This window comes from Lipophrys pholis, assembly GCF_963383615.2.
Source record: "Lipophrys pholis genome assembly, chromosome: 11".
Classification (NCBI taxonomy): domain Eukaryota; kingdom Metazoa; phylum Chordata; class Actinopteri; order Blenniiformes; family Blenniidae; genus Lipophrys; species Lipophrys pholis.
Genome location: NC_137631.1, coordinates 7,131,131 through 7,157,259, shown reverse-complemented (window position 1 = coordinate 7,157,259; position 26,129 = coordinate 7,131,131). Strand labels below are relative to the sequence as shown.

The 26,129-nt window shown below is 43.3% G+C and overlaps 3 protein-coding genes across 6 annotated transcripts in view; 1 reads left to right on the top strand and 2 right to left on the bottom strand.

The window, feature by feature from the left end:
• The window catches only part of LOC308116366 (transcription factor SOX-6-like), a 118,466-nt gene extending 109,970 nt beyond the window's left edge, over positions 1–8,496 (bottom strand). The window contains exon 1 of one of the 4 annotated variants that reach the window (XM_080474522.1): positions 8,148–8,496. The gene's annotated coding sequence lies outside the window, so the exon portion shown is untranslated. Of the gene's footprint in view, positions 1–6,768; positions 7,080–8,147 lie in introns of those variants that run through there. The other 3 variants (XM_080474524.1, XM_080474521.1, XM_080474523.1) reach the window with 3 other exon arrangements.
• Positions 8,497–11,106: 2,610 nt separating this feature from the next.
• Positions 11,107–18,700, top strand: cUnh11orf58 (chromosome Un C11orf58 homolog). The gene is made up of 5 exons (XM_080476055.1): positions 11,107–11,256; positions 13,041–13,124; positions 13,257–13,317; positions 13,519–13,628; positions 18,100–18,700. The coding sequence occupies exons 1-5, from the start codon at positions 11,203–11,205 to the stop codon at positions 18,322–18,324; spliced, it is 534 nt and encodes a 177-aa protein (XP_080332181.1). The 5' UTR covers positions 11,107–11,202; the 3' UTR covers positions 18,325–18,700.
• Positions 18,701–20,219: 1,519 nt separating this feature from the next.
• LOC308117287 (DNA polymerase III subunit epsilon-like) lies at positions 20,220–22,607 on the bottom strand. The gene is made up of 3 exons (XM_080476054.1): positions 21,998–22,607; positions 21,870–21,921; positions 20,220–20,895 (listed from the first exon to the last, which is right to left on the bottom strand). The coding sequence occupies exons 2-3, from the start codon at positions 21,919–21,921 to the stop codon at positions 20,372–20,374; spliced, it is 576 nt and encodes a 191-aa protein (XP_080332180.1). The 5' UTR covers positions 21,998–22,607; the 3' UTR covers positions 20,220–20,371.
• Between the last annotated feature and the right edge of the window lie 3,522 nt (positions 22,608–26,129).

Sequence of the window (26,129 nt, the reverse complement as noted above, 5' to 3'; positions counted from 1 at the left end):
TCAATCTGAAAAATGGAAAATGACTCAAGATTCAACAATATGTCTGAAAAAGCATCCACGAGGATGCAGAATTGTAGAATGTGTAGGCAATATGTCATCATCGCCCCTTTTCAATTCTCACGAATTTTCAATACAACAATAATTAATTCTACTAAGTCACGCTTTAATTATAACTTTGGGGAAATGGATTTTATATCTCCCTGTGGAAGGAACATTTAAGTGGAATATGTGGACCAGATGGAGGTTTATCCTCCTCGTCCCTCCAGCTCAGCCTGCACAAGTTACAGGATGCAGCCATCTTTTTAATTTGACCGGAACAGAGGGCCGGTGGTAAGAGTAATGGAGCTCTTACTGCGTCAGTTTGTTTGGTAATAAGCCTCTAACATGTCTGCAATTCTGGAAGTGAAACATTGCTAGAGTGCCTCATTTAATACTCTCTCAATACGTCTTTTTAATTATTAATAATGTGCCAGAATGTAAATTCAATCAAATCGCGGTACTCGTTCAACAGACAAGTGTCACTGTGAAGGCCACAGCCCTTCTTTTTCTTAACCAGACCCATACGTCTCCCAAATATTTCCAATTACTCTCTAACCTTGTTTGCACAGTGCATCAAGATCAGGCAGCTTAGTAAACCAAATGAGTAAAAGTAAATCTCTCCCTTTTTTTTTTTTTTTTTTTTTTTTTTATAGTTTGGAGCTATGCAAGCATGCTCAGTTAGTGCGATTGCACTTTCTGCCTGCTTGTGTGAATTGTATGCGATTGAGTATAGCTTGTGTGTCTACACAATACTTGCCAAGAGACACGTGCGCGGCAACGCACAGTTCCATTTTGTCGATCCGAGCAGCGTTTGCCTCTTTGCAATGACAACGATCTTGGAAATGCTCTTGGCGAACAGTGCAAGAGGCCTTTTTTTTTTTTTTTTTTTTTTCCCTTCACCAAAAAACATTTTCAGCAAATCACCTCTCTCGTATATCCTTGGACAGACAAAGCAAGTGCAGATTGTAACCCGCAGGGTAAAATAGCAGTCTTGCTCACAGTTATAACACCTGGTAGGGAGATTCGTGCAACATTAACAGCAGCGGCTTCCATCAAAAGGTCGGGTAAATAATTTCTTTTGTTGGTCTTAAGCTGCAGGGGGAGTGCCGGAGGGGCGGGGTAAGTGTGGCACGACAGCCCAGACGCAGCCGTCAGTGCCACAAAAGATGAGTAAATGTCTTTTCAAACACTCTTAATTCAATTGTCCAAATATTGCAACAATGTCGTATTAATCATAAAACCACGCCTATCTGGTTTCAAACTGAATCAACTAATCCAGATGTTTGTAAATGCCACCTACTTCGTAACAGGGTCACTGAGCACTCACCTTAGGCCAGGTTTGGCTCCAGAGGGTAAAAGCAGACCCAACAACCGTAAACAACATGCAAGATGAGCAAAACACACAGTTACACATAATTGTCGTTGGGGCCGAGGTCAATGCTCGCAGATACTCAGCTGGATAAATAGACCGGGAGAAAACCACAGACTCAGGTTTTCACTTCAGCTCATAACTTTTCCACAACCGTCATTACGAGTCATCTTTTACATTCGATTAGTCACCGTTGATTTAGGAAAACGACGAGCAAATGATTCACCATCATCTTGTTCTCAGCACGGAAATGATCAGATAGTGATCACGAGACCTGTTTTCTCAAGATAAACCAAACTATCCGCTTGTCGCGGACTAAAATGTCTCACTCTCCCCGTGACAAACAACTCGAATCCTCACAGCGGTTTGCAGACAATCCATCAGCCACATGGTTCTCCTCTCTTGTCACATAAGTCTCAGGTCAGGACAAAATGAGCACCGCTCCATCCCGTTCGGTTACACGATACAGCAGCGTTTCACACACTTTTCTCTTTCTGTCCTCACTTGACACAATAATAAAGGTGGCCACTGCAACCGTTCAGGATTTCATTCGGAGACGAGGCCTGTTTATTCGACATACAGGCTGAAATCAGGATCCACCTCATCCCACATTTGAATCTGATCTGATCCGGGAGGAAATGAGAGTAAAAAGACTCACAGAAAGAAGAAGTCGGCAGAAGTGGAGGAAGACGGAAGAAGGGTTGAAAACCTCCTGGACACGGAGACATGCTCATATGTGATTTCCCCTTTCTGTAAAGTCATCAGGAGCAGTGTAATTGCCAAAGCATCTGCTGCTGCTGCTGCTGCTGCTGCTGCTGCTGCTGCTGCTGCTGCTGCTGCTGCTGCTGCTGCTGCTGCTGCTGCTTCAAGGCCGTGGCTGTTGACTGACGGATAAAGAGCCACTGGAGCACATGTGTCAGTCACCTGGTCACCCTCCGCTCTTGTTCCAAACATAAAACGGTCCGCAATCACGACTGGCTGCACCAAAGGGCCTGACCGCAGCACTGCAACTCAGTAATATGTACCCCGGACAACCAACTGTGGTGGATATTCTTTCTGAGCTCCTTTTTTTTTCCCAATATTGAGTTTAGTCTGGCAAAGCTTGTCAAGCGCATAGGAGCATTAAAAGAGAAAAGAAAAAATGAAAACGATGTTGAAATATGTCTTTTTATAACGAGTTGGCTTACCTGAAAAAGAACAATAAAGTTAGTGATGGGATTTACATGACCACACAACGATGAATAATAAACTGCGGGGGGGGGGGGTGATCTCTTTTGCATGCAGCATAAAATAATTGAGTATAGATGCTTCTGCAGTGTGCAAAATTCAACAAATATAAAAAATATGCTTCTTACACTGTTCAGATTATGTCGATCAGAGCCAAATGTTTTTTATTAAAAAAAAAAAAAGCTTTTGTCTCAATAAAAAGTTCAATATGTTTGCTTTTAAGACTTGCCGCTTTTTTATATTTATCGATTTATTTTTCACAAATTAAGTGACTAACATGGGGGCAAGCTCTTAAATTCCTATATTTCATATGTAAATCAAAACTGCAGCTCATTGTTTTTCAAGACCGCAGTTCTCGGATTAGAACGTAAATGTGAATCGAAGATTATTCACTTTTGATCCTCATCACTCTTTTTTCCAAATTCCATCATCGTCTAAAATGTGCAAATGCAAACCTTGACCTGTCCAAAAATATTTATGCATCAAAGGAAACTTCTTCTCTGTACTGCTTGCACAGAAAATTGGATGTATACTTGTGCATTTTAGGATTCCTTCATTCTTAAATGTTTCTTTAATTCTTGAGCACTCCTATTCCCCAAGAGAGGCTTTGAGCATCGCAGAGAAACAGCAGCACTCTGTGTTGTGTCAGAGGAGAGCACGGCGGCGAGCTATTCCACTTTAGAGCGGGGAGAGGAGCGAGGACGGCGCTTCAGATTGACGTGCCAAGTAGCTCGCAAAACGACCAGAGAGAAGCAGCGTTACAGTTTTCTGCACTGTAAAGTAATTCTCTTTTAACAGGAAAAAAAAAAAAAAAGAAAAGTAAAAGGCTGAAGCTAAATATGAAATCAAGCCGTCCTCCTTGTTTTTTTTCACTCACGGCAAAATGCCAAGTGTGTGACTGCCTTAACAGTGCAACACTCAGTTTGTCAAATGCGCTTGTGTAAACCGCACATTTATAAATCTTACTCAATCCTGTGCAGGTGCATAATAGCCATTGTTACTGCTGCAGTCATCAGAAAGACCGTGACACACGCCCTGATAAATAAAGAAAAGTCAGAGAGCGGAAAAGCAGACAAGGAGAAGAATGAACTTCATGAACCGGAGCTGCTCCGTGGTGCATCAAGAAGCTCCCAAATATGAGCTTCTAGGAACCTGAGAGGAAACAGTGATGGTGCACACTATATGTTAGGATGTGAAATGATGAAGAGGGCGGAGCCAGTGTTTGTGGAGGGATGCAGGTGTCATTAGGAGCTGGTGTGTCAAATGAGCTCCCATTCAGAGCTTTGTAATCTGACGGTGGGGAGCAGGTGCTGGGGAATCAGTGACAGAATAGAAAGGTTGCCGTCATCAAAAGAAAGAACAGTGAGCGGGGCACTCCGTTATTCTGACGGAAAACTAGGAAATCCATTTCCAAGGTTATGTGTGTGTGTGTGTGTGTGTGTGTGTGTGTGTGTGGAGGGGGGGAAATAGAACTCACAGTAAAGAAACTTGCATGCAAGAGAAGAAAGGCCACACAGTACACACACACACACACACACACACACACACACACACACACACACACACACACACACACACACACACACACACACACACACGTGGCTCGAATGCATCGGCTGACACACACGGAAAAGCCTTTTCAGAACACACACACCTAACGGTGAACAAGAACACACATTCACACATGCATGGAGAGTTCACACACAATTAGTCACACATTAGTCAGATTTCCCAGAAGAAAAGTCAGAAAAGTCCACACCGGTATGTCCAAAACACACCTAAACTTGCATTGTGGGTGAGGAACTTATGGGCATCTTCCAGCACGCTTCAAGTGCTCATTCTCTGAGGCCCCAACCTTTCTTTTTCAGCAGCAACACTGCAATTTGGGTGTGCCGTTAGGGCCAGGAGATAAGTATAGGCTGACTAATATGCACTTAGGACGCGGGGAGAAATACTTAGGGCTAAATGTTTAATTTGTGTTTGTACAACACATGTCCAATTCAAGGAAGAGCTGGTGTCTTTTTCAGAGAACAAATAATTAGGATCCTCTGGATGGGCCACAGGCTTGCAAGCAGCGGCGTGACACTTTTTTTCCGGTGAACGACATCATATGGAAACGCTTAAACACTGCAACACTGTGCGGACAGACGGAGGAGAGATGTTTTGCCACGGAAGGGGGAAATAAGATAACAGCAGTGCTTCACACCGGCTCAACCTCCCACGATCAGGTTTGATTTGTGCATCATCCTGAAGTGAGAGCTCCATAAATGCCAAATTCATTCTCTCCTTCCCATCACATTGAAAATTCCTTCAAATTTTATCTCTTCCAACTGCCCATACACACTCACCACCACCGTGCAGACCCTCTGCATCACACCATAGGGGGGGGGGGGAGGGGGGCCTCTCAGACTTTCAGAGTCCATGAAATACATGTGGCATATCAGGATAACATGTGAGCGATGGCTAGATTTCGAAGTATGAGAATTAGATCCTGAGGTTAGCCTTGCATTGCAATGCATTAACACCAGCGTGCACATTTTCAGGGCTTAGCATTGAGGCAGGGAAATAGAAACTGATATTTCCACAGAACAATTTGGCCCCAAACAAAACATTTGTGTTTATTTTTAAACAAAACTTGCATTGCTGATAAATTGTGAGAGGAATTTATATGATTATAAAGCTGAAGTGCAACATTAACAATTCTTGATATAAATAAAAGTATAGCTGCTGTTTCACCCCCAAAGTGATCAATTAAATTTATATTCTTCCCAAAAATCTGTACTGATCTGTATTTATTATTTATGTACTGTATTATTGTATACATGGTGATACATTTAGATTTGCTTCGGCTGTGTAGTGTCTTTAACGCATAAGCTTCTCTAATAGTGATTTCATGTTGCTGACAGAAACGTAATGGACCTGAGGACGCATTCAGGCTTGTCTGCCTGTTGTCAGCGCTGATTCCCACAGAAGAAAAAGGGGAGAGGGAGAGAGAGAGAGAGAGAGAGAGAGAGAGAGAGAGAGAGAGAGAGAGAGAGAGAGAGAGACCAGGACAATGTGCTGAATTGGCAGCCTATATATAAGTCTGCCATTTGGACACTAATGCCACTTTACCTTATGAGGGAACTTCAACCCGCAGCACCTGCTCAAAACAAAATGCCATAGGAGATCAACTTCAGCGGCCCCCTCTCCTGCTCGGATTGTTTTTCAGACAGACACTCTCACTTACAAGAGAGAGACGGAGGAGAGAGGGGGGCTGCTGGTCTATAAATTGTTCTGCTCGAGTCCAAACAATTAAACAACTTGTTGGAAATGGTGATTTACTGTGCAGGCCGTCGTGGGCAGGCCCAAACTGGCAACTGCAGGCATCTGTCAAGTCGGGCAATTATAACCCTGAATAGGGGAGTGATATGATGTGCAAACAACAAAAAAAAAGTGTATGCGTAAAACAATTAGATGTGACGCTGAGGATTGCGCACTCTCGCCGACTTCACGAAAACGGTGCGTTTTTCTTTTATGAATTTTCCAAAAAAAAAATCACTGACACACATATCTAGACTTTCCTGTTTAGCGGTTTTCCTTTTTTCTTCTTTTTTTGCCCCACGTGTGTGATCTCTGTTCTCTTCGTTCACTTTCTCTGAAAGCTTCTTATCTGCTGGCGAGCAGCGGCGTATCTCGGAGGTGTAGTGTGGCTCTAAATGCGGGGAAACGCCCTCAAGTGACAATATCTGTCTTCTCCAGGCCGCTGTGGTGAGCCTTGTCCTCCTGTACCCCCTGTCACATCCTCATCGTGAACCCAACAGGCAAACTTTCACACGCGGAGAGTCCGAGCGGCGCGCTCCCGGCGGCGCATCGTGGACTGTCTGCTGTCCCCTGCCCCGCGCTGTTCCCTGTCCCGCACTGTCTCCTTCCCTGCACTGTCCCCCGCCTCGCATGTCACCTGGCCCGCAATGTCCCCCTGCCCCGCATGCCTCAAGTTCATACACCCGTAATTAACTTCATACATATGCAGCGTGGCCGGTGCGCACGATCAGGCTGCTCTCAGGTGAAACGCACAATTGTTTATTTATTTATTTTAAAGTTCAGAACGCCCAAAAGGAAAAATCATGAAGGAGGCAGAAACGGTCACTTACTGAACAATTCCTCAAATATCTCGCCGTCTTCTTTTCTCTCAATGGATCCGCATTTTGGGGCCCCGGGTCTATTTTAATTTATGACTCACGCATTCTTCTGGGGTCAGTCACCATGACCTGCAGAGGGGAAAGTTAACCCCGACCCTGCAGACTCTTCTCCCCTCTGTGGTCTAATGTCTCCTTATTGTATTCCGGGTGTGCGTCCAGCCGGGCAACCGCGGTTTAATGCGCATGCAGCAGAGCCGGGGACGAGCACGGTGAGCGCAAAGGTCCGAGGAGCGCGACGCGTTCACGAGAATGGACAGAAGGCTACCGCTGTGTGGCCGAAGGAGAAACTACTGACTGGACTTGATCCTATCCATCACTTTTAAAGATCCGGTGATTTGATGATGAAAAAAACAAAACTTTTAGAATGTATGTTTAACTTTAAAGTCAGGCCTCCTTAAAAAGTTTCTTCTTTTTTTTAAATTTGAAAGCAGATATTTGGACAAAACTCATCCCAGCTTTTCTTATAATTTCTTGGTGAGTTGTGAGTCTATAACTATTTATTGGTGCTCATCCATTCATATGAAATGGAGCGTGAAAGGGTTGCGACGCAAAACAAAGTAAAGCCACTTTTGGTCTTGCGCAATACATCTTTGATCTCTGGAAATTAACTTCGACTATCATTACCATCAACTCAAGTGAAGGACACTTAATAGATCACGACTGAAACGTTTTTAGATTTTTTTAATTCATATTTGTTGATTTTTCTCGGGTTACATGTTTATTGTTTTGATTTTGAAGATGAATTGAGATGAAGTCCCATCATTATTTTATGAATATTATATTCAGTTTACAGTTTATGTGTTATATATTATTATTATTATTACTATCATCATTATTATTAATAATAATAATAATATTAATATTAATAATGATGTTATTAATATTTAAGGTCTGCGCAGCTGTCAGGGAGCGCAACCAGAGTGCAAACTATAATAACAAACAGTAAAATCCTAATTGATTATTATTACCACAGTTGATCGTATTTATTTTTATTATATATTTTGTCAAAATATATTTTAGTGATTTCATGTATTATTAAATCAGTTTTGACAACCATTATTTACAAGTTTTCTGTTTTGTTGTGGGGTTGGTTTTTTTTAGGTTTCGCCTAAGGTAGACATAGAACTTCAAACTTTCCCCAAACTAAATGCAAAGACAGCGTTCTGAGGTCACATAAGGTCGACAGAATCTAATCACGGTCCAGCTCCATGTTGAAAGACTGAATCTGCCGCTGTCACCTCTGCGTGAAGCTGAGCGCAGATAAGCGCGGAGCGCACGAATCCCTCCAAAACAACGACACACTGATGCCACACTGCAACAGCTTCTCTTACCTGCGCTCACTCTGCAGACATCCGCCGGATCGCTGCGGGCGAACAAGTGTCAGAAGCAGGAGTCAGTTCAAACAGCCTTCAAATCCCGTGCGTAAAGTCACCATCGCTGGAGCGCGACCCGCGGACTTTGGTAACTCCTCGGTTGTTGCGCGGCGCTGAAGATCAAAAAAGAAGAAGGGGGGAGGGGGGGGGGGGGGGGAAGCGCGTCGCCGGGAGTTTTCAGAAGTGACGATGAGTCTGTAGAGCGGCTGTACGAGGGCTTTATCTCTTCTCTTAAGTTAAAAAAGAAAAAATCAAAAGTGTTTAAGATTATTTCCCGTCCGGCACTTTGTGGAGGTTAAGTGAGAGTGCGGGGCACTGACGGGTGAAGAGGCAGAGGCAGGATAACCCCTCCTCTCTCTCTCTCTCTCTCTCTCTCTCTCTCTCTCTCTCTCTCTCTCTCTCTCTCTCTCCCTCTCTCTCTCCGTCACTTTCTTAGAGTGAATTGTTGAGTAAAACACAAAACAATTATTCTTTCCACTGAACTTTTCTTTCCATCTCACCTCCATTCGTCCAAGCGTGTGCACCCTGTCGACTCGCACGTGGACGTGCGCATCCCTGTCACCTGTTCTTGATTACAACGTCGATTAAAAATATAATTTAAATCTAATTATAATTATATTTTTCTCTCCTTTGATTGTCGAGATTCCGCGGCAGTCAGCGTTAGTTTAAAAAAACGTATCGTTTATAAATCTGAATGAAAACTGGTTTTAACCAAAAAAGTTATTTTATGACAGTTATCATTTAGTAGTTTATCAGGAAATTCAATAAAGCTGACACCAATGTTTTTGGACTAAAAGCAGAATTCTTTGGCGTTGTTGAACATTTTCTCTTCTTCCTTTCTGTTTCAATATAAAGATCTTTGATCTATGTTGCTTGGAAATATATAATTGTTTTTTGAGGCATATTGCAGGGATTGGTTGGGCTCAAGTAGCTTCAAACCAAATCAAATCGCATTAGGTGAATATTAAAATGAACATGTGGATTATTATGTCGAGATGCGACGAAGTTTCTGCGTCCTGTCGGAGGTGTGAGCGACTCCGAGCTGCAGAGATATTGCATTTACTCTGACGCCACCTTTTGGTGATTTTGAGGTATCTCTTCTCGTCCATCCGTCTACAGCCAACAGATTATGTTGGCTATCGGGAAATAGACTGGAATTAACCGTCTGGATGCTTAGTTTGTAGGTTTATATTTATATTTTATATATATATATATATTCCATATATATATATATATATATGGAAAAATAAGATGATTGGTTGGCGACTTCGTCGTGAGTTTAATATTAAAAGATATCCTAATTGCGGGATTGTTGAGAAGTTAAAAGGTAAAAATAAAACAAAACAACGCACCGCGCTCTGTTGTCAAAGACATGTCGTTAAACTGGAAGCCAATGAGAGGAGGAAGAAAAAGCTCCATAAAAATCAAACTTGACTATTTTTCTTGACTTTATTTGCACGAAATAAGGATATAAAACAGGATTAAAGGACCATCAGAATTAGAAAAAAAAAAAAAAAAGAAAAAAAGGTCCAGACTACAAGAGATCCAGTAGCACCACCATATACAACACAGTGCATGTTACCGTATTTCAGAGGTTATTGTTAATGTGGATTTAAATCCCGTTGGAGTCGCACTTTTTTTGTGTTTTGTCATTGACGTTCATATGACTTCCAGACAAGACATCCATGCAATATCCTGGAAATTCATCCAAGAAACTTGATGTGTCCGACTGTGGCCCTGAAGGCACAATTGGACACCAGTTTTGGCTCAGTGGGGTATAAGTAGGCTTGTATAATGAATGGGTTTTGAGTCCCCCCGAAAGCCGCGGTGTCGTTCGCACACTGCCTATATGTAATCCTCCCCATCGATGAATAATGCCGTAATGAAAATATAAATTAAAAAGGATCATTGAACAACAAGCAGAGGAAACCAACAAAGAAGTTAATAAAAACCGACACAACATAGCAATTCTAAATCATGATGATTCCATTGGGACAGGAGAAAATCAAGTGATTTAGCCTTAAAAAAGTCCAAAGAGGGGCTTAATGTCAATGATTTGTCCACAGAGTTTGAGCTGGGACCCACCAATTTATTAACAATTCAACTTCCTTTTTGTGTTTTCTAACTGATCTCTTTTTAAAATGTTCACCATTCTCCACTAATGAGACAACCATTTCGTGACTGATTGTTCATATCAGTTCAAACGAACAAAGAAACAAAAAACAACAATTTAAGCCCCCCCCCCCCCCCCCCCCCCTTTTTGATATTTACACCTTCAAAAGTGTGAGAGTAACATATAACAGCAGATGTTTAATAGAAGTTCACAAAAAAAGTCACAAAATTGAGTTGCTCCAATAAAGTTCAAAGTTAATGAACTTTGTTGGAGCCTTACTGGACAAGGAGTCAATATGTGAGCAATGTACGTCTGCAAATGACAGGAGGAAAAAGCATTTAGTCCCTTTGGCTCCGGCCAGTGTTTTTCAACCCTTTATGCGTCGTTCATGTTTGACACTGAAGAAATCGTTATTGAATGCATGGCAGTGGAGTGCAGGAGTTTGTCTATTTGATGTGAGAGGTATCACCTTTATTTAGTTTTGATGTTCAGACGTATGTATATATACAGATCGAAGTACAGGAATCCCAGAAGGGGACAAATACACAGAGAAACAGTGATAATATTTAGAATATTTACAGTAATGAGTATTCCGTTCCTGGACGTCAAGAAACATTCATCTGTTGTCTGTTTTTATTTTCTGCTAAAACAAAACAAAATTATATCATCTAACTTACCATTTTTGGAGTTTCCTGACATTTTCTAGTGCAGTGGGAGTTTATTGAGGACGAAGTGAGCTGCAGTTTTACCTCCATGCCACTGGTGGCAGCACTTTATTTAACACACGGCTGAGAAACGAACGAAGAGAACGGAAGTGTCGTTGATTGTTGACAAGTCCTGCTAGCTTCGTGCTAGTGGCACCATATTTCCTCAGTAATTTTACAGAAATTGTCTATAACTATGAGCTCTCCAGAGGACAGGCATGGGACAAAACGCCCCGCATCCCCCAGTCAAGTGAGTGGATTAATATAAATTGGAATAAATCAGTATTTAAACGCGATAGAGGACGTAGTGTTGATTAGCGTCCCCTTAGCATGGCTGCTAACATCATGAAATCCGAACACGTTTTTGTCTGAAAAGTTGATTTTCCTCCACAGATAGCTCTACGGCTACATCACATATCACACAGTGCAAAGGCAAAGGAAATTGGTTGTTAACTTTTATAGTGTTTTTAATTTGAGGTCTGCAATTTTCACCTCAATCTTCACAGATTACATGCAGAATGTAAATATCGAGCATTTGCTTGAACCGATGTCAATAAAACACAAGCTGCAACATCTAATAACACCTATGTTAGATATTTATTTCAACTGCTCTGCTGTCAGATTGTAGGTAGTTATAATAACACTAAGGTCAGTCTTCTTGTGGAAGAAAACTAAAGAAGCCAAAACTAAAAAGTCAAAAGCAGCCTTTTCATCCTTCGATTTTTCTATTGTTGGACTTAAATTCATGCATTGGTCCTGCAGCTATGTTATTGTTGTGATTGAAACAATAAAAAAATTAATAAAAAATACTGGGATTAATCTGAAAGCAACATTTGAACAAAAAGAAGCACATTCACTTAAATATATGCCAACATCCTCTCACAAAGGGCCTCATCCATCCATTCATCTTCTGGGGCGCTGGAGGCAATCCCAGCTAACTATGATCCAGGGCAGGATACACCCTGGACAGGTCGCCAGTCCATCGCTGGACAAACACTCAGTGACAGACAACCAAACACATTCACACCTAGGGGTCAATTTAAGGTCACCGATTAACCTCACATGCTGTCTTTTTTGTGTGTGTTTACCGGAGTACTCAGAGGAAACTCACCCACAGATAGGGAGAATGTGCAAACTCCACACCCAGCTGGTAAATGAGCCGTTGGCCTTCTCGCTGTGACTCAAGCCTATGACACTCAAGCCTATTTAAAGAGCACCAAATACTGGTGGTCGAACTCTTTCATGTCATAGGTTGGAATTACTTTGACATTTTTATTGACATTATCTGGTTCACTAGAGTAAGTACTGATTATGTCTTATCCCTGATGCGCTCTTGCCTCATAGTAAGAAGGTCCTGGTGCAAATACAGGCCGGGACCTTTCTGTGTGGAGTTTGCATGTACCGCCTGTGTGTGCATTGTCCTAAAAGGACGCCCCCACCAGCTCCCCCCTGAGCGCCGCGCTGTGGCTGCCTGCCAATTGGTCAATTAGGTAAATAATTTCCTCCAAGGGTGATTAATAAAGTAGATAAATAAATATATTATGAGGCCACCAGCTCACTTTCTGATTCCTTCTTCACAACAAAGATTCAGTCACTCGCCTGGCTGATTCAGGGACTGGCTAACCCCGCTATCAGTCTTTTACTTTCATAAAACATCCATGTCACAGTTTTTATCAATTGAAGTTAAAGCCAGTTAAACATCAAACAATATATTTAGAACAGTATAATTTTTAATGTTTTTAACAAGACTGTTAACAGTATGTTGGTTTTACAACACAAAATACCTTTTCTCTTCATTGGGGAGGAATGAAACGTGCACATATAATTAACTGCACCAATGTTGGATGTTGACAGAAGATTTGACCGTCTTGCCCGCTGTCAGATTAGCTGATTGTTGGGTCATCCGCTGAAGGGCTGCTCAGGGCTTTTGGCTTGAAAGCTGTTATGAGAATGAATTCTGCCAGGACACAAGATGTTTGTTCATCTCATGTAACTTTTCTTTTCATGCTTGATACTGGTGTGTTGTTTTGACAGGATGGATCCACCCAGTGGGCCTCTGCTGATTTGGGAAGCGACGAGAGGAAGCAAAAGTTTCTACGGTTGATGGGCGCTAGCAAGGTTTGTTGGATCGATTGCTTTTCAGTCAATTTTCAACCCAGTCAATTGCATAAAGTAACAATAAAAGACTTGTTTAGATGCTTAATGCTGACGTCTCTTTTTTTTTGTTTTTGTTTTTGTTTTTGTTTTTAGAAGGAACACACCGGACGCCTCATCATCGGCGATCACAAGTCTACGTCTCACTTTCGTAGTGGTAAGATTCTTGCAGTATGTGTTGTGTCCAATGCACGTCCAGGCTAATGCGTCATGCCTCTTACCCATGCTGCGTCACCTTGATGCCTTGTAAGCGCTTAACCCAGCTTCCTTGCTCCACATCCACCGCACAGACCTATCCAGGCATGGATAGGCCTGTGTTGGCTGGGTGTGCCTGCTGTGACTGGTGTCTCCTCTGCAGGGCAGGAAGATAGGAAGATGAACGAGCAGCTGGAGATACAGTACCAGCAGGGCATGGACGGGAAGCTGTCGGGCCGCAACAGGAGACACTGCGGGCTCGGTTTCAGTGAGGTGAGGCGCCATACGAGGCTCAAGCAGATGCAATAGAACGGGAGAGATTCCAATAGTTTTACTGAATAGTGTTGAAAGTGCTACACTGTTGATGTACAATATAAAGTAAAGATTTTAAGTGACGCGTCTTTGATGCACACCACCTGAAAAGAAAGAAACAAGATCTCAGCTGCAGGTAAAACAACAGCTGATGGTGATTTCACACCTATTAAAGTAGACCAGGATATACATTTATTCCACTGGAGATTGTACGGCTCGCATTCACGCCTATTTCTGCCATTTTGATCCATCAACTGAAGATGTGTGATGTTTCCACAACCAAAAAGTATGACGGCATGGCAGCTGATAACCCCCCCCCACACACACACACACACACACTCTATGCAGCTTGTTGGAATTTTTCGTTTTCAGCATCATTATCGCTTCCTGTGTTATTAAATTCATCATGCACTTAGATGTATTCTCCATAAGGGGCGATTAGAAATCCTTTTGATGATTTATTCACTCAATGCAGCATATACAGCACCGGTCCTGTGAGTTTCACTTCTAGTTTGATCCTATAGGATATCATTCTAGAAAAGAACACATATATTCAAAAGATTCCAGGAGCATAAAAATCACCTTGGGGCACCCTGGTGAAGTTGCTTTCACATTACACTGGCACCGCTCCAGAGTACAACTGGAGCTCCATTCTGACCCTGCAGCGCCGCACTCAGTCCCAAAACTCAGCAGGGTCGCCCTGAACCTGCATCTGTGAACTTTTCACATTGATCTGCACCGTCACAGAATGAAGAATGATAATATGCAACATATAGTTATATATAAAGTATTTCTCAAATCTTTACATGTCATATAATATGTAATACTTATTACTACAGCCCCCACATTGTGTTAATCTACTCAGTAAAATTGGTTGTAAAGGTCACAAGGAAAGAAGTTGATAAATTACCTGATAATGTAAAAGTAAGACACGAGGAATCTCATCTATTGTTCTACTGATCGTCACGTCGACACACTCAATATATTTAGTGTGTTTGTAGAATATCGGGCAAGTGTTCACCATTAATAATGTGATTTACAGCATCTGAAAACATGTTTGTTTTTAACATTCTTTAAAATGAGCTGCAAACGATGATGCGCTCAAAACACTCTTCTAAACACTCCTCTCATGGGACGTCAGTCAGAATTTTAAGTCGATCGCACGCTAACGGAAAGTGCAATCTATTATTTAGGTTTTTATACGCTATCTTAAATCTGTATGATCCACCTCATGAAGACCACAACAATCTGACTTCATTGCCCTTGCGTATGGCACGGTCTTTAGGAGCCAACTAGAATGATCAGAGGTGAGCACCGCTGGTACTGAAGCCTCTTTCCCACATGAGTTTTGACATCTCCTGTCTTCCCCCCACTTAATTCACTCCTTCTGCAGAGCTTTAACGTTTGTTAAAGTCGGGTGTGCATTAAATATGTAGGACTGTTGTGACCCTCCAGCTGCTTGAGACACCAGCCTAATGATACAGCAACATCTAGTGTTCAAAAAAGTGAACTGCATTTGTGCTCACAGGACTCGCTCTGACACCAGAAGGCTCTCGAAATCTGCCGTGCCCCCGGGATTGACGACAATATCAGGAATCTGAAAAGATCCTGTCGCAAAACTGAGCGCCTTTGTAAATCTACCAAGCTTGAAGTCCATAGACTGCATCTCAGGGATCTGGTGTCTAAACAAAACTATCAAGGAGGCAAGAACTAAGTATTTCTCGCAACTGATTGCATCCAACAAAAGAAATCCTAAAGTGCTGGTTGACACTATAAACTCCATTGTGTCTCCTGCTACTATGGCTATTCCTGTGCTCTGTAAGGAAGACAGCAATGACTTTTTTTTTTTTTTTTTTACTTTTTTATCAATAAGATCCGGGACATAAAGCATAAAATCCCACCACTTTCTTTATGTAGCCCATCTCCAACTGAACCTCCTCCCAACTGTGGTCCTATTTTAATCCTGTGTGTCTTGAAGACATCTGTGCACTGGTGGTTAAAATGAAACCCTCCTCCAGTTCTGAAGATTCATTCATTCATTCATTTTCTTCCGCTTATCCGTTTCCATTTCGAAACTTCCCTTATTGGGCAAACTGCTGGAAAAAGTGGTTACACTGCAACTCTCATCATTTTTGGAGTTGCATAACACCTATGATCTGTTTCAATCAGGGTTTGGTAAGCGCCACTCTGCAGAGACTGCAGACTCGGGGAGATGCACGGTGTTGGTCTTATTGGACCTCTCCTCAGCCTTCGACACAGTCGACCACCTGATTCTGATAAACAGGTTACGTGACCGGATTGGAATGTCAGGTCCAGTGCTTCAATGGTTCTATTCATACCTGAGTGGTAGAACCGTCAGTGTGTCTGTCAACCGTATAATGTCGGGGTCGGGCAATCTGCTGTACGGTGTGCCCCAAGGCTCTGTTTTGGGGCCTCTCCTGTTCTTGTTGTATGTTCTTCCTCTCGGTCAGATAATCCAGCACTTCAGTGACGTGTCCTACCACCTATTTGCAGATGATCTTCAGTTGTGCTGTTCATTTAAGACTTCCGAGGTCCACAAACTGAGCTCCTTAATCAGCTGTCTCACTCAAGTGAATCAGTGGTTCAGTGAAAATAGTCTACAACTAAACTCTGCCAAAACCGAGACACTTCTTATCGCCCCTGATAGTGCTACCCCCACTATCAAACAGTACCTGGGTGAACTGAGCCCTTCAGCCAAAACAAAGCTGAGGAATTTAGGGCTGATCTTTGACGAGTCCACGTCACTGGATCATCACTGCAGACAGCTGGTAAAGAACTGCTTCTTTCAGCTGCGTAACATCGCCAAGCTCAGGTCCATGATGTCCAGAGAAGAGCTCCAAATGATTATTCATGCATTTATGTCCTCACGCCGGGACTACTGCAGCAGCCTCTTCACATGTCTCAACATAAAAAAGCTGCTCGGTTACAGTTAGTCCAAAACTCAGCCCCCAGACTTCTGACCAGCACCACCAGTAGGACCCATCTTCCCCCTGTGTTAAGATCTCTCCACTGGCTCCCTGTTGAGTCTTGGTGCTCACCTTTCGAGCCCTACATGGTCAAGCTCCTCCTTACATTGCTGACCTCATAAAGCCCTACAGCTCGACGCGGAGCTTGAGATCGTCTGGGCAGAACCTGTTAAAGGTTCCACGTACCTGCTTTAAAACTCGGGGAGACCCATCATTCAAAGCTGCCGCGCCCCGACTTTGGAATGAACTCCCACTCGACCTGCGCTCGGCGGACATCTTTAAAAAGCGCCTAAAAACACATTTGTTTGCCAAAGCATTCTCGTCCCATCGACCCACGCTGCCACTGACTCTCGGCATTTGTTGTGTTTTTAAGATTTTTATTTTTCTCTCTTTTATCTGTTTTTATCTGTTTTTACTGTGAAGCACTTTGAGACTCCATGCCTGTGAAAAGCGCTATACAAATAAAATTTACTTACTTACTTAATAATACCTGCTGCACAGCTGCAGCTTCACTTTTATTGGCTCCTAGAATAATGTTTTGTTTGGGCTTAATGTAATACACAGACTATTACTGTTTGTATTTGTGCCAGCAGTGTGAAATAGCCTCAACACAACCAAAGAAGAATGAACGTGCACTTTGCAGCCTGTTAGTTTGTGAAACTCGCTGTTTAAAGGTCTTAATGTCGGTGTGAACTCAGTTAATTCTAAGTGTTCAATGCCACAAGGTTGAAAACACTTTTGTAGGTCAGCTATACTGAAATACATGATAAGTGCATATAGACAAGTAGATGTGTGGGAATAATGCTGCAAAGTGGGAACAAAGAGCACAAAAAGGTGTCGACTCGAATCTATAAAATGCTTGAGAATATAGTTAAAGGTGTTTAATCCATTTTTCTCTCTCATGGCTATCAAAGAGAAAATACACTCATGTACTGTCACACAGGTGGTTTATTATTTAAGCCAGGAGTGTAAAACATGCAGACCCAAGCTGGCGTTCAAACCTGCCCAGGGACCAACTTTCCAAAGTATAAACTCGGGCCCGACCAATATTGATTTTTTGTGGGGCCAATTCTGATATTAGGGAATTAAAAATTCTGCTAACCGATAAATCAGTCGATATACATACTGCAGGTTGACACGTCCGTCTGTAGTGGCAGGTATTGGTAAGAAAATTTCAGGTTCAGGTTTTTTTTTTTTTTTTTTCTGTGTTGTTGAGGTTTGGGGGGGTTTGCATGAAAACTATAGAAACTCGAGTTGAATTTGTATGAGATGTTTTGGTACTGTGTTAGGGTAGGCATTTATCGGGCCGCACGACCGGCCCCCAAAACGAAAAGTCTGACACTGTCGGTATGATGACACCACTGTGGTTTATCTGATTACTCCAGATGTTGTCTGGATCAAACAATCCATCTTTGTTCATCGCCTCTCTGCTGTGTCATCCACAGCCTGACCCAGAGCCACAGTCATTGCCCTCGCCGCCAACAGACGTCGAGACAAAACTCCCCGAGCCAGAAAGGCCCATCGAGCATGAAGAATCCACAGACGCCCCGGACGAAGCCTCGAGTCCCAGCTCGGAGGAAGAGCCGTCGGATCAGGACGAAGCTGGCGCGGACAGAGGAAACGAGAAGCAGAAAAGCAACTCTAAAACGGCCTTTGTGAAGTCAGTGTAGTTGCAGCGAGGAGGAAGATTAGTTTTTTGTGATCTGGAATTTGTACATTTGGATGTTAACTGTTGAACTGTAGTCTCATTATTTTTTAGTTGATTTTCTGGGTCGAGAGAAAAAAAGTGTGTCGACTGCAGTCAGTTGTGCATGCTCACCAGGTATCATGTCTGCAGCGTGAAACACTTGTTCTTTCAGCTGATGTCAGGAAAGCAATGGAGTATTTCTCTTTTATTTTCGACTGAACATTTTAACAGTCCTTGCTTTTCTCTCGATTCAAGTTGGATGAAACCGGATTATTTGCCATTCAGCGGAGTTGGTGTATGCAATGTGACACTTGTGATTTCTTTTTTTTGGAAATAAATATAAGGAATTGTCCATCGTAATGTTGGTTCTTAATGGAATTACTTTCAAATATGTTTCTTTACATTTTGAAACATACAGGGTATCAGTAATACAAGTCTGTAAATCTGGTTTTTAGTCAGATTCGAAAACAATAAGGTTGAACTATACTATTGAAATGAACCACAAAAGACGATTGCTCTGCATATTTTGTACAAGCACTGATTTGAAAATTAGTTTTAATACATATTTATGAGTCTTTAGTGCTAAATGAAAAACAATTTTAACTGTTGTTACAATAATGTGTTGGAGAATATAAATCACCTCCAACAACACCCAGTCACAGAACTAATCAGTGGTTTCCCCTTAGATGTAACACTCACCATAACTGTGGGATAGTAAACTGCCCGCCGACATTACCGGAGGCTCTCGGCAGCATTTCTGGAGCTCTGAAGAGGACATGAACATGATTGTAATGTCGATACATATGTCCCAGGGAATCTGCAGAACAGGTTTTTGGTTGGAAACACGAGCTGCAACAGGCCCCAACGCCACCCTGACGTCAATCACGTGAATTCAAGAGATCAACCGTCGTTCTATTCATCCGGCTTCAGGTCTGTGAGGACGACCCCGGCGCTCTCCAGGAAGACGAGAGCACCAGCCAGCTGCAACGAGGAACAGAACAATAGTGAAAATCACAAAGCGTGTGAAAGCCGATCATTTCAAATAATTGAGGACCTTGTACGGGAAAAGTCAAAACATCAATCACACAGGCTGCAGGGACTATTTTAAGGTTTTCTCTTTCCATTCTCTTTCAATGACATTTACAAGAATTAACAAAATGTTGAACAAAATCACCCCTAAACCAGGAAAAAAACAAACATTTATTCACCTTCTTTGATATGTAGTGAGTAAAAAGAGAGCGAGAGAGAGATGAGGGTGGGGTTCATGTGTGTTCAGGAAGTTTGTTAATCAAATGAGGAACTCAGCATAATTTTGCATCTGTGTGAGGGAGCACGGACGTCTTTTTTCTCTCTTTTTTTTTTTTATAGACAAGTTCCCGTGAAAGCGTAGAAATAGTGAAAGCGTAGAAATACCAAAGCCAGACGTGTCACTATGGATCCAAATAAACCGGTACCCTTTGAGGATGGACACAGGAAGCCCTCCACCTCCACCCAAGTCCTCCACCAGTCCTCCATCAACTGCTGATCCCGGCTAACAATGGCTTGCAGGCGAGAAACACCCCGGACGGGTCGCCAGTCCATCACAGCTCGAACACACAGAGAACGGAGGGTTTTGAGGGACATCTCTGGAAGCCATGCGGGAGAAATGATGCCGCCATGTATTTGTTGTCTGCGGCAGTACAGTTTACATGTTGTTTGAATGAAGGGTCTTGCTCATTCACCTTGTTTTTGTCTCAGCATCCAATGCATTTGGACCTTGTTTTCTTTAGCTGTGCGAGTGATGCTCAGAATATAAACTTGAATTGAAGAGAGATCATTGGTGCATGTTGGTTGGACTCGGGATTGTTTTGGCTTCACAGGATCACGGAGTCCTTCAGAGGCGTTCAATAAGAGTTTAATGAATCAAATTCAATCAAACATGTGACAGAGCATTAAACAAGAAAGATACAACAATCACGATGTGTACACATGATACAAAGTCTGACTCTGTAATATATTACTTCTGCATCTTTTTTTTTTTTTTTTTTCTTTCAAAAGACATGCTTTTCAAGTATGGTTTGGTCCTGGATGTTCCAGTGCTTGAAGAGCTTCTGCAGGATCTTGGCGTCCTCCTCAGCAGCGTGAGCTCCGTATTCAGCCGCCAGGAAGTGTCTCACCAGAAACTCCTGCTTGTGGTTCTGCAGGTTCGGGAAGAGCTCCCTGCTCAGTGGGAGAGTATCCAGAGTGCCAGAGACCACCGCCTTGAACTTCTCCAGGAGGGAGGACGCCCCCAGCACCCTGCTCAGGATGACGCCGTCAAACCGTTTGGCGTTGTGGCCCACCAGCAGCACCGGGCGTCCGAAGGAGCTCAGGAAGGTGATGAAGCTCTCCAGAGCCTCGAGCAGAGGGGTGGTGGCCTTCTGATCCTCGCGGCAAAACAGTTTGCCATCTTTGACGGTGAAGCCCGTCACCTTGGTGGCCCCCTCATCGATAGGCTTGCTGGGCAGAATGTACACGTTAAAGAGCCTCTCTTCATGGACCGCAGCCACCTGGATGATCTCACACTCTGCAGTGTCTACAGGTACAAAAATCACATGTATTTATTGTGTTAATATCCAGTTGACTGCTGATATTCAGTCAGCAACACAAACATGAGTGTGACGATGCTTTCATCGATCGATCGATCAGTCAACGTTTACTTATGTAGCCTGTTCAACAACCCTGGAGGAACGACAGATTGGTAAACAGGTTAGGGCCAAGAATGGAACCTTGTGGCACCCCACATGAGAGGACGGGACACCGATCATGACTGAAGAACCCCCGCCACTGACGCCAACATACTGGCTCAGACGGGACCAGACGACTCTATGGTCCACTGTATGGAAAGCCGCCGTGAGGTCCAGCAGCAGTAGAATCATGGGGCGCTGGGCATCGACGGACTGTCCAGTTTCATTGTGGACCTTTAACGGAGCAGACGCTCTGACCAGATCTGAACCCGCACTGGAATTCCTCGAAGGGATCATTGTGCTCAAGGAAAGACTCACCACATAAAAACTACTTTTTTGGAAAACCGTGGTCAATAAAAAGGCAAATGTGATCTAAACACATAACAACAGGTCTAACATCAGAAGTTGAGGTTATTTTGAGGAGAGGCCGAACCACAGCACGTTCCAGAGCTACGATAAGGGTTAATAAAAACCAGCAGACTGCAACCAATAATGGTAAACCTCTGCCAATGGAGGGAATAATGATCTCAGAAGAAGTTAAAAAAATAGAAATCTGATAAAATTGGGACAAAATATTCAATCGCAGTATTTACAGTCTAATACAACTGTCAACAGGCACGTTGTGAACCAACTAACACGTTTACATTGTGACGGCAGTTTTCTTCCTCGTCAGGCCCAACTTGTACTTGTCAGGGCAACAAAATGACCCAAAGAAAAGAAAAAGCAAAGCCAAACTTTATTAGTTTTGTCAGATATATCAAATAAAAACAGTGGGTAAAAGGAAAAGAAACAACGGCGTGATGATCAGCACAGACGAGCTCACCTAATCCAGTGGTCTCCAGGTCAAAGAAAACACGAACTCTATCACCAGACATCTGTAGAGTTGACAGAGAGGAACATTTACCACTCAGATACTGTAGATTAGATGAATTAATAGGGAGAATATCTTACTGTGGAGGATTGTTAGGATGCCGATCTCTCGTCCCTGATGGTCGTCAGCTGAGCTGTGCCGTAACCGGATCCAGAGCTCTTAAATAGAGTCTGACCAGGAAGCTGCCCCGGGGTGAGGCAGTTTGTCATTTTTAAAATCCAGTTTTTATGTACCCTTCGCTTTCACTTCTCCAGAAACAGAAAATCACAGCCCATCCTCTTTCTCTTGAGGCAGTGAGTCAAAACCAAACCTATTCAGAGCCACAGTGTGGAAGTTTCCACCGTCTCCCCCTCCCTCTTTGTTCTTTGTTCATTTTACAGCCGCACAGTTTCACTCAATGAGGCGGCTGGAAGAGTGAAAATGACACACACACACACACACATGCACATGCACACACCCATTATAATGCAGAGGGAAAATGAAATGTAAGCATGACATGAATAAACATGAATGAAAGCTAAATAAAACAGATGTGTCAAAACAACTGAATCCCAATTTTGTCAATGAAATCAAATACAGTCAAAGTAAAATAATAACTTAAATTGCCCAATTTTTAAATACAAATTTAAAAGCCAACCGAGGGTGAGCGGGCCGACACCAGTGAAGCAGCACTCCGCAGCTTCCGGGTGTGAAACGGAGCCTCGGAAAACTGGAGCTGGACGAAACCAAGCCTGCCCGAACAGCAATGCAACACCAGAGCAGCCTGAAGAGCAGCGATCTGCACCCGCTGGGTCCCAATACTCCAGCATTCTAAACATGCTTTGAAAGATTAATTGATGTGTTGTTCCAAATCATATGTGATACACCTTTTGTTTTTCCTAAACTCAAACTAACTGTCACCACTTTAGTTACTTTCAGTAGCTGCCGACAACACCCCGCCATCGTCGCAACATAAAAATGAGAACCGTTTTTTTTTTAAAAGTTCTGCTGATCACTGCCTCCTGCACCTACTGATACATGTTTAACCTTTGGTCTTCACTCTTTGTATTCATATCTGACTCACGGTTTTATTATCAGCTTATTACCTGTAGTCATTTACCAGTCGATGTAGTTGTAGTCTGTTGTTGCATTATTCTACTTATTTATTTGCACTGCCTGCTCTATGCAACCTTTTAATTGCCCCCCCAGAGACAAATTAAGTCTTGAAAATATTGCCTGTGATGCCGGTTACTCTCATATGACCACTTTTTTCAGTAACGACCAGGGGCGTTTCGAGATGTAAATACTTGGTGGGGCAAGATTTTATTTCAGGTCGAGTGACAGCACTGAATTCCAAAGTAAAGTGTGTGCACAACCTTTTAGCCACAACGTTATAACAACCATATAGGCGCCGATCCAGTAAAAATGTTGAGCCTTAACTGGAATCGGACGAGGTTTTAAAGTTTTAAAGACGAAATAATTCTACCGCTCGACCGTTGGTAAAGTTGCAAATTGATGAGATTCTTAAAAAGTGTTGATCACCGCGTCACTCAATTTACCACGAGTTACCTTCAGTTTTTTGTTTTTTTTAAGCAAAAGTAAGACTTTCAAACTCGCAGTCGTAAATAATCGACCTGCTCCTAATTCAGTGGCCTCCACCCTCCTGCACTCATCTCTTAGCGTTGGCACTGGAGTGCACGCAGCTCTGCTCTGGCCTCAAATATCTAAATTATCTAAATTTTTCATCTTTATGAAAGAGTATTAACTGTGTTGTTAGGGTCATAAAAGTACTGACTTACAATACAGTACTGACTTAGGGCTGCAACTAACAATTATTTTGATAATCAATTAATCGGTTGATTATTTTTTTTCGATTTATCGATTAATCGGATAAAAAAACAGAAAAACATATATATATATTTGAATTGGTTCGGTTATGTGCTTTTAAACAACAATAACATATTTGGTTCGTTCAAAACTGGTTCTAGAAATTGATATATATATATATATATATATTAGGGATGACCCGATCCGATCGGTAGATATCGGATCGGGGCCGATATTGGTGATTTGTGAGTGATCGGGATCGGAAACTCCCGCCGATCACCCCGCCAGCGAGCCCCGTTTGCGACCTGCCGTAAATTGCCGTTAGCAGCCTGAAGCCATTGAGTGGATAAAATGTCAGCAGTCTGGAGGTATTTTAAAGGTTGACAGCCAGTCCAGCGGCCAGTTGAACTATTTGCTTCGCCACAGTCCTGAGAGGTGGAACACCAGAGCTTCGTTTTACACAACGAATTTGATAAGACATCTAAAAAGTAAACATGCGGCGGAGTACGCTCAGCAAAGACGATCATCCGTGGACAAAAGATGACGTAATCGCCCCCCTCTCCCCCCCACCGCGGTCCACAACATCACCTAATAACACAACAATCACGGACTACAAGCTCCGAGCTGCAGAAGCTAGAAGCAGGCGGAGCATAGACCTATAAAACTACAGTTATATATAGTGGTTTACGTGGTAATGTGTAGAAGTCTAAATTTCTATGTGGTCTGTCTTCTTCTGCGTTTTTGTTGTGTTTGGTGAGTCACAGCGCCCCTAAAGGCAATTGGGAATTGGGTTCTTCTGATTGGTTTTTACTGAATACTGTTTATGTTGTAGTTTTTTATAGTTTATTTGTTAGTCAAACTGATTCACTGGGTTTCATTTTTTATTTGCCACAAAATCCAGGTGAAGTTGTTTAAGTTAACATAAATAAGAGTGTGAGGGACCGAGGCGGTCACCCTGACTCGGGATGTGTTCGGCCTGGTGGTGGTAGCGAGGATGAGGAAAGGATGAGGTGGCAGTCGGCGTTTCAAAAATGAAATCAGGTTTATTTTAAATGTTCTTGTTCCAAAAGTTGACACAAACATTTGTTTCCAGCCTCACAGCAGGCTGGCTGCCACAGACTTACTCTCTCAGCTGTCAGCCCCACACACTGAAGGTGTGCCTCCTTAAATAAGGCCCGCCCCACCCTTAATTCAGCCAATCAGGACAGGCCGGAATAAAACAAATGTCCAAGGGGTGTTTAAACCACACGAAATTAACATGACTGAAAAATTATAATAATAAAGTAGCTGAGCCATCAGAAAACCATTATAGCATTACACCTACCTACAATACACTATTTTAACCCGTCACCAATTTCCCACTATACATATTTACACATACATCTACAAACAATGCACTCCTACACCCAGTGGACTGGGCCAGCTGCCGTCTGACGGCTGAAATACAGCTCCTCCAGCAGCGCGCGCTCCGCTGAGGGAAAGTCTGACGGGCATTGCAGGAAGTGCGTGCGGTGAGTTCTAGTCTTTATTTTAAAGGGAGAAGGGAATATCACCTTCTCACATTTCCCACCCCTTCTGGAGTCTCGCCAACCGGGTGGCGAGACAAGAAGTCGGCAACAATGTTCTGTTTCCCCGCTCTGTACTGCGCCGTGAAACGGTACGGTTGCAGAGCCAAGAACCAGCGGGTGATGCGGGCATTGGAGTCCTTCATGCGCCCTAGCCACTGCAAGGCGCGGTGATCCGTCTCTAGGGTGAAGTCTCTGCCCAGCAAGTAATATTTGAAACTGTCGAGTGCCCACTTGACCGCTAGGCACTCCAGTTCCACTGCCGCATACCTCGTTTCTCTGGGGAATAATTTCCGGCTGATATATGCCACTGGTTGCTGGTCCTCCCCCTTCCCCTGGAGAAGCACTGCCCCAAGACCAACCCCAGAGGCATCGGTCTGGACAGTGAAGGGCTGTTCGAAGTCCGGGCTCTGCAGCACTGGATCTTTACAGAGCGCTGCCTTCAGATATTTGAACGCCCACTCTTGTTCCTCCCCCCACTGGATCTGGGAGGTGCCCGACTTCCGAGTCAGGTCAGACAAGGGAGCTGCTCTCCGGGCAAAGTCTGGTATAAACCGACGATACCAGCCCGCCAGGCCCAGGAAAGATCGGACCTCCCTCTGGGTGTGGGGCCTTGGGCAGTCCAGTACTGCCTGCACTTTGTCTTTTTGTGGCCGGATCGTACCCCGGCCTAAAACATGACCAAGGTACTGCACTTCCTCCTTGGCCAGAGCACACTTGAGCGGGTGGATGGTCAGCCCCACCTGCTGGATGCGGTGCAGTACTTCACCTAGGTGACGCAGGTGGTCCTCCCAGGTGGTGCTGTACACTACGATGTCATCCAGGTATGCAGCGGCGAAGG

Bases quoted from the DNA above. Each gene is read 5' to 3' on its own strand.
- cUnh11orf58 (XM_080476055.1), top strand. From the start codon at position 11,203: ATGAGCTCTCCAGAGGACAGGCATGGGACAAAACGCCCCGCATCCCCC. The intron at 11,257-13,040 runs GTGAGTGGATTA...TTGTTTTGACAG, and splicing joins GCCCCGCATCCCCCAGTCAA to GATGGATCCACCCAGTGGGC. The intron at 13,629-18,099 runs GTGAGGCGCCAT...TGTCATCCACAG, and splicing joins GCGGGCTCGGTTTCAGTGAG to CCTGACCCAGAGCCACAGTC.
- LOC308117287 (XM_080476054.1), bottom strand. From the start codon at position 21,921: ATGTCTGGTGATAGAGTTCGTGTTTTCTTTGACCTGGAGACCACTGGA. The intron at 20,896-21,869 runs GTGAGCTCGTCT...TTGTACCTGTAG, and splicing joins CCTGGAGACCACTGGATTAG to ACACTGCAGAGTGTGAGATC.